The 17,016-nt window shown below is 30.1% G+C and overlaps 2 protein-coding genes across 4 annotated transcripts; both read left to right on the forward strand.

Annotated features, from left to right (window-relative positions):
• The first annotated feature begins 1,903 nt into the window (after positions 1 to 1,903).
• LOC129900699 (pectinesterase 4-like) lies at positions 1,904 to 3,937 on the forward strand. The gene is made up of 2 exons (XM_055975714.1): positions 1,904 to 3,048; positions 3,148 to 3,937. The coding sequence occupies exons 1-2, from the start codon at positions 2,052 to 2,054 to the stop codon at positions 3,846 to 3,848; spliced, it is 1,698 nt and encodes a 565-aa protein (XP_055831689.1). The 5' UTR covers positions 1,904 to 2,051; the 3' UTR covers positions 3,849 to 3,937.
• Positions 3,938 to 14,618: 10,681 nt separating this feature from the next.
• On the forward strand, positions 14,619 to 16,347 carry LOC129899410 (uncharacterized). 3 transcript variants are annotated; one of them, XM_055974369.1, is made up of 5 exons: positions 14,622 to 15,135; positions 15,202 to 15,331; positions 15,446 to 15,629; positions 15,750 to 15,801; positions 15,923 to 16,347. In XM_055974369.1, exons 1-5 carry the CDS (start codon positions 14,740 to 14,742, stop codon positions 16,037 to 16,039), a joined length of 879 nt encoding a protein of 292 aa, XP_055830344.1. In that variant the 5' UTR covers positions 14,622 to 14,739; the 3' UTR covers positions 16,040 to 16,347. The 3 variants fall into 3 exon arrangements, with proteins under 3 accessions (XP_055830345.1, XP_055830344.1, XP_055830346.1); XM_055974371.1 differs by having other exon boundaries at positions 15,046 to 15,135; positions 15,192 to 15,331; XM_055974370.1 differs by lacking the exon at positions 15,750 to 15,801 and having other exon boundaries at positions 14,619 to 15,135; positions 15,923 to 16,003.
• Positions 16,348 to 17,016: the final 669 nt, after the last annotated feature.

The following is a 17,016-nucleotide window of genomic DNA, read 5'->3' on the forward strand; positions in this document are numbered from 1 at the left end:
TGCGTCCAAGCACAATCTTGATCTGGAAGTGTCGGCGAATTCAACCAAGTCCTGAGTTCATCAATTTTTGGTTTTGAAAGCAGTTTTTTGCCCTTCTCTCAGGTTAACTGATGAAACAAAGTCGTTAAGCTGCTTCAAATACTACCTCTTCGACCAATTCGGCAGTGGTGACGACAAATCTGTTTTGATTGTTTAAAAAGTCGGGTATTTAGTTCCGAAATGAAATTCCCTAAAATCGAAAATCAACTTGTCAAAAATCAAAATCGAAGATTTGACTGAAAAATTGAAAATAACCATTTGCCACTGAAAGAAAATATATGACAACTATTAGCTGAACAAGGCTCCTTAGAAAGCATACGCTCAATTGGAATCCTGTGTACTTCTGAAAAAGGTGTGCTTTTGGTTTGTATCCCTTTTATTTTTCATTTTCATTGTCATTGATACTTCTCTTTTCTGGTTAAGATGGTAACATTTTTAAGTTTAACACGAATTCATCAAAAATAAGCTATAAAATTAATTACAAAATTGAAATACATATGATTTGTAAACACATACTACAGTTTTCTTGCGAGAATAATAAACTGCAAATAAAAATAGGATTTGGCTCATCTCCATTACACTTTCTCTCCATTTCCCCAAGTACATATTTAGATGAGTGACACTGGTCTTATGTAATTTTTAAAGGTTAAAATTAGATTAATTTAACAAGCATCTTAACCATGATTAAAATATTAAATTTAAAAATCACTTTTTAATTATAGTATGCAATATCAATCTCCCCACATATCTTGATACTCATTAATTTTAATTTGTAAATTTTATCGATAAACTTCCCTACCCTCTCACCCCTAAATAATCCGTATAAATAATTAAGAAGAATATTTTCTGATCATAAATTTTAGGAAATTGATTTAAAAAATGGTCTGAAAATTGAATTAAAGAACATATGAGGGGATTAACACTGGAGGTTAAATAATAGCTCTAATTTTTCAATTGACATAATAAAAGTAAATTAAAGTATTGAAATTATCTGTGATAATGTTTAGATTAATTCTCTTCCATTTAATTTAATTTAGCTAAGATGGAGAATTTGGAAAAGCAGTGTGATAGTAATATTAATTTGATGCTATTAAATTTAGTTAAAAATTTTGAACATATTAATAAACTTTATTTTTTTTTTAATGTTTTTTAATGAACTTTGAATTTATTGATTTTTCAATGTAAAATTTACAAATTGAAATTAATGAGTATCAAGATATGTGTGGAGATTGATATTGCATACTATAATTAAAAAGTGATTTCCAAATTTAATATTTTAATCACAGTTAAGATGCTTGTTAAATTAATCTAATCTTGACCTTTGAAAGTTATATTAGACAAGTTTCACTCATCTAAATGTTTACTTGAGAAAATGGAGAAAAAGTTTAATGGAATAGAGTTGGATCCATAAAAATACACATGAATTTTATCAAATATTTCTTATTGAAATTTAATTTTATGTCAACAATTAATTAAACCGCCTAGTCGAAAATCAAAAAATGCAGTTCTTTTAAGAAAATACTAGTACTATAATTTCACCAAAACATAGATAGGAGTAATCAACTTTTTATATGCATACATATAAAAAGTTGTGTATCGCGAACTAAATTCCTATAAAAAGATATTACTTTGTTGATGCTCTATTTTTTTTAAAAAAGAAATTCACTAGTTCTGTTCCATGACCGTTCCTAATTAGTGGTTCACCATTATTCAATACAATGGATGGCCAGGAAGTCAATGGAGCCGAATCGTCGGTTAGATGTTCAATCATATTCTTTCTCCTGAAGGTAACGCTATATAAAGCTCCTCATAAGATGATGGTTAATTCATCCAGTATATGCATGTTTAATTCCAAGAAACGACTACCGTAACGAGTTAGAGGAATAACCTCTACCCAATTGTTTCTCGTCTTTTTTTTTTTTAATACATGCATGCATGTTCTCCTTGTCCCGGTCGAAGATATAAAAAAATAGAACATTAGTCAATTCGATACAGATAGTCGAGGCATTAAGATGGTGGGGAAAATAGTGGTTTCGTTGGTGTCGTTGTTTCTTGTGGTGGGTGTTGTATTGGGAGTGGCGATCGTCCTGCACAAAGGCTCAAAAGATGATGCTGAACATGGTCCGAAAGTCCAAATGAAGGCATCCATTGAGGAGTTCTGTAAACCTGCAGAATTCGAAATAGCTTGTTTTAAGAGCCTTGATTCAGTGGCTAAGAACGATAGTGCTACGATGAAAGACTACCTGTTGGCTTCGTTGCAAGTCACGGGGGATGAAATCAAGAAATCTTTAGAGGTGGTGGAAAAAGGTACTCCTATCGATAATAAAACGGATCCCTACAATCACATGGCAGTAGAGGATTGCAAAGAGCTGTTGCAATATGCGGTGGAGGAACTCCAGGACTCCTACTCTATGGTTGGGGATACCGCATTGCATTCCCTTGGGGATCGTGTGAGCGAACTGTTGAACTGGCTCGGTGCGGTCTACTCCTATCAAAGCATGTGTCTCGATGGTATAATCGATAAGCCTGATTACAAAGAAGCATTGGAAAATGGCATGCGCAATGCAACCCAACTCACACACAACGCAATCAACATTATAGCAAAGATTTCAACCGTCCTCCAAGCCTTCAACATCTCAAGCACCATAACTACTACTGCATCTACTAGTAATCACCGTCGCCTCCTTGGTTACCCTAAGTGGTTCCCAGTTGCAGACCGTAAGCTTTTAGCAGGAGGACGACATAGGAGGGCAGCTCCTCATGTAGTGGTAGCCAAGGATGGCAGTGGCCAGTACAACACCGTCGCCGCTGCCCTCGCTGCCTATCCTAAAAACCATAGAGGCAAATACATAGTCTATGTCAAAGCTGGAATCTATGAAGAGCATGTCATCATCTCTAAGAAGCAACCAAACGTCTTCATCTACGGCGATGGAGCAGGGAAAACCATCATTACTGGAAATAGAAACTTTGGTATCATGAAAATACCCACCTCAGACACTGCTACTTTCGGTAAGCATATATATATATATATGGAAACATTAATTAATTATGTTATACATATATAATTATACTGATGATGATGTGTATAATTAATCAAATGGAATGCAGCTGTTATTGGCAATGGGTTCGTTGCTAAGGGAATTACCTTCCGCAACACTGCTGGTCCACAAGGTCACCAAGCTGTGGCTCTTCGAATTAACGGTGATATGGCTGCTGTTTTTGACTGCAGCATTGAAGGTTATCAAGACACCTTGTACTATCAAAACCATAGACAATTTTATCGCAACTGTGTCATCTCTGGTACCATAGATTTCATCTTTGGGAGGGGATCAGCAGTAATCCAAAATAGTTTGATCATAGCGAGGAAACCTTTGGACGGCCAGTTCAACACGATCAGCGCTGATGGAAAAGAAATAGCGAATAAACCAGGTGGTTTGGTGTTGCAGAACTGCAGAATCGTGCCTGAAAAGGAATTGTTTGCGGATAGGTTCAGACTCGCAACTTACTTGGGCCGTCCCTGGAAGCCTTACGCAACGACCGTATTCATGGAGAGTGAATTGGGTGATTTCATCCGCCCAGAAGGTTATATTGTATGGCAAGGAGAATCATTCGAGCGGACATGTAATGTCTACGAGTTTGCCAACCGTGGACCGGGTGCTCTCATCAATAAAAGAAACAGGAGTTTCAAGAACTTCCGTCTTATTAACCCAGTTGAAGCTCTTCAATACACAGTCGACCGCTGGATTAATGGATATCTATGGTTGAGGCGCACTGGTGCACCTTTTTACCTTGGCCTCGGAGGAAGATAAATTAAAATATATACTTGGAAACTACTCCATTTAATTACATGCATGCTTATTATTGTTATAAATTCCACACATATATATATATACACACGACCGGGAACAGCGATCATTCGTTACATTCTCTTTTAGTTTATTAATGTGATTAGAATCTTCCTAATTAGCTGTCTCAAATCATCATGACTATGGTATATATATTTTTCCTCGCAAAAAGTAAATATAGTACATACGCATACTTTAGGAGTATATACTACCTATGTTATATAAATAACAGGGAGAGCATCAAAAGGAGATTGATATTATGTTTGGATGTGGTTAATCTTTTTGGTTGATTGCTCTGCTTTTGATATTGTTTGATTTCTTTTGAGTCTTGGAAAATATGCTACAGCAGTTCTTGTGATTGTTGGGAAGACAGCACAAGAAGACGAAGGAAGGAGAATTTTATCAGCAGATGCTATCCATTGAAAACATTCCACCAGATCCTTGTCATATCTATCTACTGAAAAGTAGTAGTAGTGATGAAAGGCCTTCTTCTCATAACAAGCTAGTAGATCTGTCCAACTCTGTCCTTGATGACAACAACAACAAGAATTTCTCCATAAGGTAAAAACGAGAAGAAACTCTGCTTCTGTTTTGTATGGGATTTTAGTTTCTAGTACTTCTTCAATGTTTTACTGTTGAAAGAATTTTTTAGTCATATGGGGATTTTCCTTTTATTGATCAGATCCACTGTTTCTCGTTGGTTTTTGATTTTGGGAAACAAAAAAGGTCTTTTTTAGCTTGTTGCCTTTTACTCCTAGTCTTGGTTGAGATTTCATGTAACTATATTAATTTATGGTATACAGATGTGAATGTGCATGAGATGAGTTTTATGTTGGTTCCTTTTCATATGATATAGTAATAAGCAATTAAAGATTGTTGCTTTCTTTTGTTGTGGGGGTTCCTTTTTTTTGACTATTTACCTTCGCCGGAAGCAAAGGGCGAAAACTCCAAAACTAGTAAGGGTGCTTGTGTTGTGGTTTTGAGTTCTGCTTTGTTTTTTTTTTCAGTTAAATTTTGGTATTTTATTGATGAAGTAATGAGTATAAAACACCACTTTGGACAAAACTCATTTCCTACATGGCCCAATCGACTAGAAAAAAAATAAACAAACAATCAAAAATAAACACCTAATACTTTGAAACTCTTTATCCCCTCTATCCTTTGCTAGAGTTACTGATTGACATATGATATTAATGTTTTGTATTATCTTGTAGAGATAATGTTTTCAGAACCAGGAGAAAGGACATCAAGACTTATTGGCCATTTTCACAAGAAAATTTGCAGCTTTGTTTGAAGCATGGCACGGCGAATGATTTGTTACCTCCTTTTCCATCTGATAAGGGATTTGGTTTGGTTTGGAATTGATTTAGGGATTTGGGATCTTGAACATAATTATTAGAAAGAAAATTGAAAAAATGTTGTTAATCAAAGTAAATGGAATGGGTTATATGATTAGTTGGGTCTGATCGGATTAAAATTGGGTAATTTAAGTCAAATCGAGTTATTTTTATTGATTTGGAGCTTTCTGTTAAAAAAAGATACGGATGACAAGTTTGTAGAGGTGAGGGTAAAAACAATTTAATTTTAATGATAAAAATAAAGTCAATTAATAAATTAAAATTGAAAAGTATTTTTGACCATTTTTCCTAAACAATAATCAAAGAGAGGAAAAAAACAATTCATGTAATTATTGAAGAAAAAACATGATTACCTTTAATTATAGGTGGGTTAAAGATTATTTTAGTCGAGCTTATTTCTCCAGCTATCTCTGTTTTTCAGAGGAAGATTAAAAACAGAAGAAGAGGATTTCACTATTGATTAACCTCTAAAGCGAATAAAATTTAAATTAAAGAAATTTATACCGGATGAAAGAAAAGCTTCGTAAGTGAATATTTCAAACTATGATTGCTGCTTTCCTCTTTGATCCCACCTATTTCATTCTTCAACTGTAATTATAAGTTACACACCTCAAATTCGTGGGACTTGTTTCCCCCTTTGTTAATACAAAGGAATATAACAAATACCCTTCATTATTTCAAATATATTATTTATGGTTCTATCTTTTCTTAGCAATTGACTTTCATTACTTTCATGTGATTATAGTTAGGTATTATTTTTTTGATCATATATGGTATTCATTAATATCTTGATCATCTGATCAAATAGCATCACATTGTTTGATACATTAAGGGATCATGAAATTAATGAGTTAGATGGTACGTGGTTGTTATGATTCAGTTGAAACGTGCACCAACCTTTCTCCTGCTTCTCCCTTGAGATTCGATCACATATAGTTCAATTCTTGTTCTCAACACATAAATAATGTGAGCTCAAAGCTTTCTTCGATATTTAGATGGTCTTTTTAAATGATTAACCGAATTGAAATTGAGACACAACCCAGACTGTCACGACCCAAGCCTAGGGCCTAGATGTGACACGACGAATGAGACACCCAGAGGTACCTCACCCAAGCCTCTTAGCATTCATTAAGCATTTCATTGGTAACGATAAACAATAATAAATGGAAATAAAAATATTTTTCCATTTGTGTCCAAACATACCTCTACTAATAGACTTGGCGGGGGCTAAGACATGTCCCTAGCTCACCCTCAAAATAAGTGTCAAGAAATGCCTTAATAAAAGTCTTACTATTCTACATAACATAAGCTTAGAATAAAAAGGATGTTGTTCCCGAAACATGGGAACTCACCACAAGCAATCTTCAACTAACTTGAGCTAGCCACGTGGAGCAGGTCGAGGAGTGACGTCGGTTCCTACATGGTGATATCATGTAGGCAAAAATATGCGTTAGTACTTTGAATGTACTAAGTATGTGAGTATGCAATGCAATATATCATTATACAATAAGGTGATGCAATGGACCATGCTAAAACCTTGCGATCATTTGAGATATCCTTTAGAGTTATTAAGCTTAGTCAATGAAATATAGAAACCATTATGAATCATAAAAGAAACTTGAACATTATAGAGGTAACCATGAGTCATTATAAGAAACTATATTCTTGCAAAATACCATGAATCATAAATAAGTATTCCATAAACCTTTTTGAAAGAAATCTTTAGCTTTGTGAGAGCACATACTTTACTTTGTGATAGACATAGTAGACATCATATGATATATCTTAAACATTGGAAGAGGGACCTTGTACCTTTGTGAGAGCGACCGTTAACCGGAGAAAAAGGGGGAGACTACTTGCCAAGGTAGACTCCGTCATGCCTAAGTGGATCCACTAAGCTACTTAAGGAATCAAGCCTCTACTAACGGGTGACCCTTTCTAAGGTATCAAGCCTTCACTAATGGGTGATCCTTCTTCCTACGGTGGCACGTAGTTATGGGACAATGGGATCTTTCTATGGGTCTCTTGCCTTTGCTACGGAAGAGAATGCCTATCCCAAGGTCCACTCGGTGTTAGGTAAACTCTCAACGGAATAGACAAACCATAAAACATAAACTCAATCATCATTTCGGAGGGGCCATATCTACTACCCGTCCACTCTTCATAAGAACAAAATCATAGAATAGCTCCTTAACTTTGTCTCATGTGATGTGAGTGTAGGCCTTTTATCATCACATATCTTTATTCATAAAATATCTTTAGGGCCTTAACTCACCCTATCATCAACTTACTTGAACATTTAGAATCATATTCACAACACTTATTTGCAAAGAGCACCCTTAAACTCATTTGTAGACATTGTCAAACATTCATTTCAACTTTACTTTATCATAAGAAACTAGGTGAGTCCAAATAAATCAACCTTCAAGTCATTTAAATCAATGCTAGCATGCATGAGAGTGAAATAATTTATCATTTAAAATATCTTAAAACAACCCAACGATATACTTTAAAACTACTTTCAAGCCTTCATAGAGGGACCTTGATAAATCATCCATTTCATGTAAATAAGAATCACCATAAATCAACATAGACAAACAAACTTCAAATGTTCAAGAATCTATACATTTGAAATCGTAGTATGAAAATCCATAAAAACTCATCACTTGGAATTGAGAGTCAATATATATCAATATAAGTAAATAAACTTCAAATATAATATAATCTATGCATTTTGAACCATCATGTAAAAACCCATAAGATTTCATCATTTTGAATTGAAATGGTAGGTTGAGAAAACATTTGAGTTCCATGATTGGAGGAACTCATGGATAAAAACCCACATACCTTGAGGAGTCAACTCTTGAATGAAAAACTTGAAAAGAAATGGTGGCTTGATCTTCTTGGAGATGGAGGAAGAAAGCTTGAGAGGAACTTGAGAGGTTAGGGCTTTTGTTGGACAAGTTAGAGTGAAAGAAATGAGGGGTTTGAAGGGTCTAGGATCTTTAGATAGGAGGATTTTGCCTCCAAAACGACACCACTTTTGGCTAAAACACAAGAGAAGACTAAAATGCCCCTAAAATCTGGAAAACGGGTTCAAAACCCTGCTGGCGCTATAGTGGCGCTGTTGACACTCAATTTTTACCCTCAACAACGTAATTTTTACAAAAAATAATAATAATACAATAATAATAAAATATATATATAAAATTAAATAATAATAATAATAAAAAAAAACGAAATATACATATATGGTATCATCATTTTAAATTAATTTCTCTCTCTCTCTCTATATATATATATATTTATAAAATAATTCTTGAATAGAATATATTTTATTATTTATTCAAAAAAATTGTTTCAAAAGATTTTTATTTTTAAAATAAATAGCTCTGTTAATTAGTTGGATTTTAATTAATAGACTCATATTTCAAGTTAATTTATTTAAACTGAAGTTAATTATTTACTTTGTAAAAAATGAGAGGTTTGTTAATTAATTAATGCATACTCATCTTATTTTAATTTTAGACTTCTTCAATTTTAATTAAATTAAAATAATTGGCTTTTATAAAACCATGCATATTTTCAAGTGTATTTTAAATAATTTGTTATCTTTATAACACATGCATTTTTTTTGTTATATAGTCATTATCTCTTAGTAATATTTAAATTTGACTTATAAAAAGAAAATTATTATTTACCATAATTAATTATTTCGTAAATTAATAATTAGTTACAATAAAGTTAATCATTTTACTTTTGTTAAAATTAAGAAGATCGTAAATTAATTCGTCTAATTTGATAACCAATTTCACCAATTAATTTTGCGTTTTCATTACTTCTCCTAAATAACAAATAATTAATATTGAATTAACAATTTTTTTTTATTATTATTTTTATTCTTCCATTAATACTACAACACGCAAATAATATATATGCCATCTCCTCGTCAAAAAATAAAAATAAATAAATCAATAAATAAATAATAATAATAATAAATAAAGAAATTAAAAAATATATATATATTATTTATTCATCCGAAAATAAAAATAATTAAAAATAAAATAATAATATTCTGCACACCTTTTTGTCCCTCTTTTAAAATAATAATAAATAAATAAATAAATAAATAATGTTAATCTTCCGTAAAAAAATAATAATAATAATAATAAAAAATAATAATAATAATAATAACAATAAAAAAAAATATTTTAATTTACTACCCATACATATATTAATACTATATTAATAATGCCCATCACCCGTTGTCCCCTATTTAAAAAATAAATAATAATAAACATTAAATAATAATAAAATATATAATTGTTTTCTTTTCATCCAAATAATTTTAAAAAATGAATATAATAATATATATATATATATTTTCCGCCGCACTTTTGTACCATTTTAATATATATATATATATAATATTCACCCGAATTCCTATTTAAAAAATAAATAATAATAAACATTAAATAATAATAAAATATATAATTGTTTTCTTTTCATCCAAATAATTTTAAAAAAAATGAATATAATAATATATATATATATATATATATATATATATATTATAAAAATTCATCCGATTTTTTTTTTTAAAATAAAAAAATTAAATAAAATATATATATTATTATATGTTTTGTCCCCCTTCCCATATCCCTATACCATTTTTTATTCCATGCTTGTCCCCTGCACATATACCCATATTAATATTATATCTCTTTTCCAAAATATATATATTCACATCCGATTTTATTTTTAAAATAAATAATTGATGAAATAAAAATAAATAATATTAATTTATACCACGCGTCCCCATATATATTCTTCTGAAAATATATATATATATATATATATATATATATATATATAATAAACAAATCCAAGCGTGCACCCCCTTCCCCATATATATTCTTCCGAAATAATAAACAAATACACGCGTGCCCCTCCCCATACCCTATATTAATATTATATTAATTAACCCATAATCTTTTGTCCCCTCTTCAATATATATATATATATATAAAAAAAAAAATTATTCTTCATCCGAAAAATAAATAAATATAAATATATTAATTTCCCATCAATATACATATATATATATATATATATATATATATATATATTTCAACTATTTTTTTTTCTTCTTCTATTCATTCTGTATTATTTTAATAATCCGCCCATTCCGCATTATTTAAATATTCCGCCCATTTCCTATTAATTATTATTTTTCCGCCGTTCCGTATTATTTTAATAATCCGCCCGTTCCGTATTATTTTAATAATCCGCCCATTCCGCATTATTTAAATATTCCGCCCATTTCGTATTAATTATTATTTTTCCGCCGTTCCGCATTATTTTATTATTTTCGCCCACTCCGCATTATTTTAATCATCGGTTATTATTATTATTATTATTTTTTTATTTTTTTTTTTAATTTCTATCTCCCTATAAATAGAGGGATTAGACAGAACAATTGGGGGCTTACACTTACACGGACAGGAGAAGAGAAAAAAAAACGCAGACAAAAAAAATAAACTCTTACACTGATTTTGAATATTTCTTTCAAAGTATTTTTGAATTTGCACTTAGCTTTACTTTTAAAAACGAGGGTAGATTCATGACCAAATCATCCCCGTTCACTGCCCTGCAACAGGTAATATTTACTTCATGTTCCTTTGTTTTTTTTCGTTGTCATTATGCTTAAATATTATCCTAAAAAATGCTAGCCTCCTAATTTCGTCACTCTCTTTTTGTTTGCATGAACACTTCGGGAGCAAAAAATGGAGTTTCAATGTAATCTTCATTCCCTCACATGGAACCGATATCCTTATTATTATTTTTACTATTGTTATTATTATTATTATTATTGTCGTTATTATTATTATTTTAATTATTATTGCTATTATTATTATTAGTATATTTTATTTTCTGTTATTACTATTATTATTATTATTATTATTATTTTCGCTATCAATATTAGTAATAGAAGTAGTAGTATGTTTATTTTTCTGTTAGTATTACTATTATTATTATTATTATTATTATTATTATTTTCGTTATTCATATTAATATTATTATTTTCATTATTAATATTATTAATAGAAGCAGTAGTATGTTTATTTTTCTGTTATTATTATTATTATTATTATTATTATTATTATTATTATTATTGTTATTATTGTTATTATTGTTATTGTTATTATTATTTTCGTTATTATTATTTTCGTTAGTAGTAGTATATATTCTTATTATTACCGTTTTTATTATTATTATTATTAGTAGTAGTAGTATTTATTTACTGTTAGCATTATTATTATTATTATTATTAATATTTTCGTAATTATTATTATCATTATTATTAGTACATTTTGTTTACTACTATTATTATTAATATTACTATTATTATTATTATTATTATTATTATTATTATTATTGTGTTATTATTAGTATTGTTATTTTCGTTATTAATATTATTAGTAGTTATAATTGTATTTTTTTTTACTGTCATTATTATTATTATTATTATTATTATTATTATTTTCGTTATTATTATTAGTATATGTTATTATCATTATTATTATTAGTAGTAGTAGTAGTATATATATATTTTTATTTTACTATTTTTATTATTAATATTATTAGTATATTTTATTTCTGTTAGTATTGTTATTATTATATTTTTTATTTATTATTATTATTATCATTGTTATTTTTATGGATATTATTATTATTATTGTTATTATTATTATTGTATTATTGTTATAATCATTATTATTATTATTATTATTATTATTATTATTATTATTATTACGATTATTATTATCGTTATTATTATTATCATCATTATCGTATTTATTATTATTGTTGTTGTTATTTACTGTCATTATTATTATTATTTATCATATTATTATTATTATTATCGTTATTATTATTATTATTATCATTGTTGTATTCATTATTATTATTGTTGTTATTTACTGTTATTATTATTATTATTATTATTATTTATCATATTATATTTATTATTTATCATATTATTATTATTATTTATCGTATTATTATTATTATATATTTTTTTACTACCGTTATTATTATTATCATACTTTATTATTATTATTATCATTGTTATTATTATTATGGCTATTATTATTGTTATTGTTATTGTTATTGTTGCATTCTTATTATTATGATTGTTGTTGTTATTATTACTATCATTAGTATTATTATTACTATTATTATTATTACTATTATTACTATTACTACTATTATTAGTATTATTATTATTATCATTACATGTTAAATTTGCTTTTATAATGTGAATATGTTCTCACTAATGCAATAGCTAACATTATATAGATATTTAGATTTGTGAACTTTAATTAAAATGGGTCATCATAATAAAAGAAACCTATATTTTTATTTAAGGCTAAATTATTAGTAAAAAATACCGCATTTAAACACGCACTTATTTCATGCAATAAGCAATATTTGCCTAATAATTTCAAGTTCAAAAATCTTTTTTCATGTAATTACTAAGCTTCATTTTCAAAACTTTTGAACAACTTTTTATAGTTTTAATCTAAACCTAAGTTTGGCCGGTAATCGTTTTTTTTAACGAATCTTGAAGGATGCCTAACCCCTTCCCTTTAGGATAACTAGAACCCTTATCTAGAATCTCATAAGCTAAGTAGACCACTAATCGGAGATTATTTTTTGGCATTAAATTTGTCAATTATTTAGGTATCCTAATTTACCTTAAAAATAATTAGGTGGCGACTCCTTAAAATTAAATAATTTAGGAATCATCAATATGTTGTACACCGTTTGACCTCGAGTTAAAATGGGGTATAACAGGCGCGCCGCGCCAAGGGCCAAACTACTGAGGCTAGTTTCGGGCGCTATAGTGGCGCCGGGCGCCACTGTAGCCCCAGGCTTGAAATTCCTGCAGTGATAGTCTATAGAAAAATTGTCATAACTTTTGACTCTGAACTTCAAAAATTGCAATCTTGGTGGCGTTGGAAAGAAGACTCAAATACCTTTAATTTGATAGGTCATGGGATACCCAATTCATTTTATTCTAAGAGATATGGCCGTTTGAAGTGGACCCTTCTACGGTCTCATATGAAAACTTAGTCGATAGAAATCCTTTGGGCTTGACTTGGTTATAGAGATCCCTTATAACCCTAAAACACATCTAATACTCTTCAAATATTTAGGAATGGATCCTATCTCATATATACAATTATATGTCATTGATTTTGAGACGAAAAGGATCCTCCGAAGCTATTTTTTTCCTACTTCACCCTAGTATGACATAATCCCATCTTTAAACCATGCGGGATCTTACACAGACTTTCATGGGTGATGGGCCAGAAATCTTGGGTAATGGGCAACGTTGAATAATCAAAACTAAAAGCTTTAAGCATTTTTTGAGCATATTCAACTTCCAAATTCTTGAAGTTCTACGCTACTAGCATTATCACATAAAGAAAACATGGCTAGATAACTATTTTGTTTAATTTTAATATAAAATTAGAAATATACTTATGTTACTAATATTTTCTTTCTTGTTTTAGATTTATGTTTTGGTTCTATTTTTTCACATGTAATTATTCTCTTTATATTTCTCCCTCTCTTTTCAGTATTATATTATTTTTTTTTATTTCATTTATATATTTTTATTTTATAAACAAACTCTTTCTTCTATTTTCATATATTCGCCCTATATAATTCATATTCTTTTCGTATATAGTTATTCCGTCTAAAATTATTTTAAACTATGATTTTTTAAATAATATAAATTGCTAGAAAATATTATACATTATACATAATAGTAGATGCTACAAAAAAAAGTGAAATCATTAATGAAATATAATTAAATAAATATTACATAATTATAAAGTTTATTTTAATTTCTACATAAATATTCACCTTTCAAGATCAGTACATTGCTCCAATAAATGCTCTATTAATGTATTACCCAGTTCAAAATGAACATCTTTGTACTTAATTTTTTTATGCCGAGCTAAAAATTATTGAAATCGATAATTTTTATCTAATGTCATTTTTATATTGGACCTTCCCACTCATTTTGAATTGGTGTCTTAAGATCACGCTAATCCTCAATTATCATATTATGCATTAAAAAAATCATATATACGAAAATTAATTTGTATATGTCGACTTTAACATCTAAAAGTAATATTATACAAATATTACATAAAAAATAATTAAGTATATTAGAAACTTAATTAAAAACATACAATTTAACAAATGTTAAATTAAAAGTTTTGTATAATGAAAATAATATTAAAATATTGAAAAACTGATTTAGTGTGGACTATTTACACATTAAAATAATACAAAAAAATGGTGTTGTGCGGAGCTCCAATATACTAAATTTAGGCCAAAATAAAATTTAATAGTGGATTGAAGATGATGTCAGTTCTTTGGAATTTATTGGATCCTTGTCCAAAGAGTGTGGATTAAAAATGTGTTGTTTGAGGTCGATAGAAGTGCTCCTGTGGGAGGAAAAAAGAATGCAGATTTCTGTGACTTTTGGCTCTCCCCGTTGTTTACTCAGGTCGTCTTCCTATTACAGACCCAAACCTAGTCATATCCCCATGCCCGGTCCTTGTCCCCTTCCCATCTTGAAGAAGAAGAAGTTAGTGGCAACGCGACTAGAAGCCAGAAAGCAGCAGGGTGAAATAGATACTTCAAAGAGTGCAAGTACAGCCCCGAGGCATCTCTGGCCATTAGTAGGACTCTCTCTCTCTGCGACAGGCTTCTTCTTGGGCCCCCTTATTGATGGAATACATTCCAGAGTCCATCTAGTTGTGTACCAAAATGGGGCAATTGATGTTGCTTCTCTTCACACAAATATATGGGTAAGCTCCCAAGTTTTAATTTGGGGAACTGGCTGATCTTGAATTGAATTGAGTAGCCTCTTTCAGGTTCCACCTTTGCTTGGCTTATTTTACTGCTCTGTGGGTTTGCTGCACTTGCTGCTTGAGCACAACTTCTCTTCTCAGCAGCCTCCAGAGGATAGCTTAGAAATCACGACTGTCGCTTCCCTTGTATCATGTAATTAATGATCACAAACTCTCCCATTATTATTCCTGATCGATCCATATATATACTCCCTGGTAGTATGTAACTTTCTATTTTATTAACTGTTTCTAATGTTACTCAGAGCAGTGGTGTTATTCACTGAATCGAGTGCTGAAATGTACAAAGCCGGAGTTCCAGACAACGTCGAAGCCTATGTCTTGTTTGTAGGAGCAGAACTCATATGGTTGTTGCTGGATAGAACAAGACTTGGATTTGCATTAGCCTGTGTTGTAGGTCTTGCCTGCCCACTTGCTGAGATCCCTGCAATGGAGTAAGAAATCTCTTTATTACTCCAAGCCTCTGCATTAGATTATACATTTTATTTAACTAATATTGTATGTGCCTACCTACCAAATGTTTTTTGGAGCATTGACAAGACAATAATTTTCAGATGGTTTAATTTGTGGTATTATCCTCAAGCAAACATCCACATCTTTGGACAGGTAATTAAAGTGGCATATCAGCAAGCAAAATCTTACACTATTTGCCATTCCTCTTCACGCCTAAAAACCAGAAGCTAGCTATTCTCAAATTCATGATAACCGGACCTTTATCTGTTTGCAGGGGCTAGTCACTTGGACAATTACTTGCTATTTTGTCTACACACCTTTCTTGATCAACCTCTCCCGTTGGCTGAAATCAATCATTGCTGCTGCAATTGCGCAGGCAAAATCTGTTTAGATTCCATCATTGGCCCACTTGAGAGGAAACCACATCCACTTCAACAGAAAATTGAGATGTTCCGATAATTGATCCTCTAGCACCATTACTTGATAATAGTTACAATCAAATGGACGACTGAACAATTGTAAAGGATACAAATTTAGAGAGGGGTAGATAGACAAACAAATAGTGGGAGAGATTGCATTATGTTTGTGAGAAATATAAAAAAAAATATTATTAAATTGTATATCTACATTATTACACAGAGATCTTATTTATAGACACTATAATACAATCATTTACCAAGTATGATACTATTTACTATTTCTATTCCTATTAATATTCCTATATCTATTCCTACTCTAAGTAGAATTGTATATACCTATTGCTATTCTAACACTTTCCTTCAAGTTAGTGCATACAAGTCATATATTCCTAGCTTGCTACAAATGTAATTAATTCGATGACTAATGAGGGGCTTAGTGAGATATCTGCAAGTTGATCACTCGACTTCACAAAATTGACATTCAATCTCAATGTACTTCTCATGAAATACTGTATTTGATGCATAATGTCAGTCAATCTCAATGTACTTGGTCTTCTCATGAAATACTGAATTTGGGGCAAAATGTTAATAAAACACAGAATGATAAATTTTTGAATTGCAGTGTTGGACTTCTCAAACCAAGTTTGAGTAGACTGATTCAGACCATAGAGTGACTTACAAAATCGATATACAAGGTTACCAAACTCTCCGTGAGCAACAATATCAGGTGGTTGCTCCATATAAACTTCTTTCTAGAAATCACTGTGGAGAAAAATATTCTTTATGTCCAACTGATTAAAAGGCCAGTGGAGAACGACAACTATATATAGAAAAAGACGGACATATGCTATTTTAGTCACGAGGGAGAAAATATCACTATAATCGAGCCCAAATATCTGAGTATGCTTTCTTCGTCTTTTTTGGCGAAAGTAAATCTGAAATAAAAAGA

This window comes from Solanum dulcamara, chromosome 8 (assembly GCF_947179165.1).
Source record: "Solanum dulcamara chromosome 8, daSolDulc1.2, whole genome shotgun sequence".
In the NCBI taxonomy this organism is placed as follows: domain Eukaryota; kingdom Viridiplantae; phylum Streptophyta; class Magnoliopsida; order Solanales; family Solanaceae; genus Solanum; species Solanum dulcamara.

Excerpts from the sequence above, each read along its gene's own strand:
- LOC129899410 (XM_055974369.1), top strand. The coding sequence starts at position 14,740 with ATGTGTTGTTTGAGGTCGATAGAAGTGCTCCTGTGGGAGGAAAAAAGA. Across the intron at positions 15,332-15,445 it reads TGTCGCTTCCCTTGTATCAT|TGGTGTTATTCACTGAATCG; the intron begins GTAATTAATGAT and ends TACTCAGAGCAG. Across the intron at positions 15,630-15,749 it reads GCTGAGATCCCTGCAATGGA|ATGGTTTAATTTGTGGTATT; the intron begins GTAAGAAATCTC and ends AATAATTTTCAG.
- LOC129900699 (XM_055975714.1), top strand. The coding sequence starts at position 2,052 with ATGGTGGGGAAAATAGTGGTTTCGTTGGTGTCGTTGTTTCTTGTGGTG. Across the intron at positions 3,049-3,147 it reads CTCAGACACTGCTACTTTCG|CTGTTATTGGCAATGGGTTC; the intron begins GTAAGCATATAT and ends AATGGAATGCAG.